The 2,620-nt window shown below is 40.3% G+C and overlaps 1 protein-coding gene across 5 annotated transcripts in view; it reads left to right on the plus strand.

Annotated features, from left to right (window-relative positions):
• The window catches only part of clocka (clock circadian regulator a), a 40,524-nt gene extending 39,428 nt beyond the window's left edge, over window positions 1–1,096 (plus strand). For all 5 annotated transcript variants that reach the window (XM_015058324.1, XM_015058321.1, XM_015058341.1 and 2 more), the window contains one exon: window positions 388–1,096. In XM_015058324.1, the coding sequence (XP_014913810.1) occupies window positions 388–570 (183 nt within the window). In that variant the 3' untranslated portion in view covers window positions 571–1,096. The remainder of the gene's footprint in view (window positions 1–387) is intronic.
• The last annotated feature ends 1,524 nt before the right edge of the window (window positions 1,097–2,620 follow it).

Below are 2,620 nucleotides of genomic sequence, written 5' to 3' on the forward strand. Positions count from 1 at the left end.
TACACACACACACTTTTTTTTAACAGATATTTCAGCTTGTGAAATGTAAATATGGTTCAGTTGGTGAATTGTTTTTGCTAATTAGGTGACTCCTGAAGGCCATTGGCTGCACTGATTTATGATTAGGAGTATCAGAATAAAGGGGACTGATGTACACTTCACTTTTAGAAAATTTAAGTAAAATTTCACTATCATTTGCTACTTTGTCTTTGTAAGAAAAAAAAATGGCCAAAGCAATAAATTTGGGGTTGTAAACTTCCCTAAAGTTCAAGTTTAGGAACATTCTTAACACCGTCATTCTTTAAGGCGTAAAAATAATTTTGTTTCTTGCTTTAAATGTTGACAAAAAGTTTCCTCTGTATTTCTGATCTAAATGTTGCTCTCCAGGCTCCTCGGCTCCTTCATGGGAACCAGTCGGCCCAGCTCATCCTCCAGGCAGCGTTCCCTCTGCAGCAGCACAGCACCTTCGCTGCAGCGGCGCAGCAGCAGCAGAAACAGCAGCAGCAGCAGCAGCTGGCTGCTCACCGGTCAGACGGTCTGTCTGACCGCCCGTCCACTCAGCCTCAGTAGCTGACTGACGTAAGATCAGCCAAACTAAGACACGCAGGTCTTTTCACACAAGTGTCATTTTAAGTTCTGCAGAAAACACTGAGGAGGGTCCTGCCTCTGAAGCAGAGAACAGACTGACTTTGCAGCCTGGCTTCTCATAAGGATATCTTCTGTTTGTACAAAAAAAACAACAACAATATAAAAGAAAAACCTCCAGATGGGATGAGTTCAGCGGAGAACCAGGACTGGACTTGCTGCGACTAACTGGAGTTAAAGATTTTACCGTCGGCATCTTCAAACAGATCAGGCAGTTTGAATATATTGTATTATTATTTTTGCTCTTTTTGTTTTTCTATATAAAAATAATTATGGGTCAGAAAATATTTTTATGAATGTGGTGTAGATGGCAGTTTAACTGTACAGAATATCGTGTAATATATGATGTAAATATACAGAAAAAGAAAGACCTAATATTTTATATGATGCATGAAATGCATAGTTGTTCTTTGCAGCTTTGAATAATACTGGGTTCTTTTTTTCCCCCCAAGAAGTCTAAGACAAAAAAAAAAAAGCTCTTAAATGCTCAGTGGCTGATGTTTCCCAACTTGCTCTCTCCCGCGGGGATGTTTGTGCGTCTGCATAGCAGACAATGCCGATGCTGTTTGGATTTTGTTTCTTTTTTTAATTTTTTTTTTTTTCAATCTTTGACCTTTACTTTCCACACAGTTTCCTTCAACCGTCTGAGTCACATTTCTGTCTTTTTTTTTTTAAAGTTGTGTTTAACATCCAAACAGTGAAGACTGCAAATTTGTGAGATGTTGCTCATGAAATGGAAACTACCTACTACCACAATGAAGCTAAATGAAAGCACCAGTGAGATTTGTCCTCATTCATATCTTAATTTATTTGTCTCGCCTCTTTTCTGAAGATCTTACAGTCTCCCATCTCAGGCTGTGTAATTCTTCAACATGTTCTGTTCTACATTTCTTTATATATATATATATATATATATATATATATATATATATCTAAAAGGGAAATCTGCCTTGTGATCTTTGTTCATTATTTTTACAAATACTGTGGGGATGCTTCATTTCAGCAGGCAGCTGCTCTGTGGAGAAATGGACGGATCTGATTTTAAATGGCAATTCAATTCGACAATTCTTCATATATCTTTCAGATTTGCAGCATTGCTGTCAAATATCAAGCCTTCAAAGAAAATAAAGCCAACATTTCTTCAACAGTTGATGTAAGACATGACTTTTCCGACCATGCAACATTAAACTCAACGTTTTGGGTCAGAACGGATTCGAAGCTTGTGTTAGCACACACACACGGAAACACTCACCAGGGCATAAACATCACTAATTATTTATAACCTCTAACTTTCCCTGGTCCTTTTGCGCTGTAGTTTTCCAGAGGCAGCCAAGCATTTTAACTTTAACCACATTGCTTTTTTTTTTTCTTCCCCCTCCCAACTGCCAAATTTTTTTCTTTACACAACAAACACAAAGACCCACTTCTGCTTTGTCGTTGGCATCGGTGTCTTTTCCCCCAGGATATCGTGGTTTCGTTCGCAGTGTGGTCAGCGTTTGGAACGCGTTCAGCTCGGTGCGAGTCGTCATCAGGGCCGGAGAAGACATGTGGACTCGACTCACGCTCCAGGGACGGATCACTGACTCCTCCCTCCCGGGTTCCCGGAATCGCTCCGACTGTGTTGGCTTTATCCCGGCAGCCTCCTCACCATCTGATCTTATTCACTAGCAGATGGTGTGAAACTCGCAGCTCTTCTGCCGTCCGGAGCGTTGAGGTAAATGGCTACAAAGTGCTTAACCTCTCTTCCAACATTTCATTTGGAACCACAAAGCATCTCCTGAAGTCCTACTATATACGTTAAAACACCAAACATAAGTAACAACCACTTTCTTACCATAGGATTTAGTTTGGACCGTTCTTCAACAGTTGTATGCGTGAGGTCAGACACTGATGTTGGCTGTGAACGACCAGCTCAGTTCAGTAGAGTTGAGATCAGAACGTCACACCCGTTTTAGAAAGTGTTGCTTTATAGTTC

The sequence above is a fragment of the Poecilia latipinna genome, unplaced genomic scaffold (assembly GCF_001443285.1).
Source record: "Poecilia latipinna isolate Pla-1442-1.1 unplaced genomic scaffold, P_latipinna-1.0 Scaffold63, whole genome shotgun sequence".
Classification (NCBI taxonomy): Eukaryota; Metazoa; Chordata; class Actinopteri; order Cyprinodontiformes; family Poeciliidae; genus Poecilia; species Poecilia latipinna.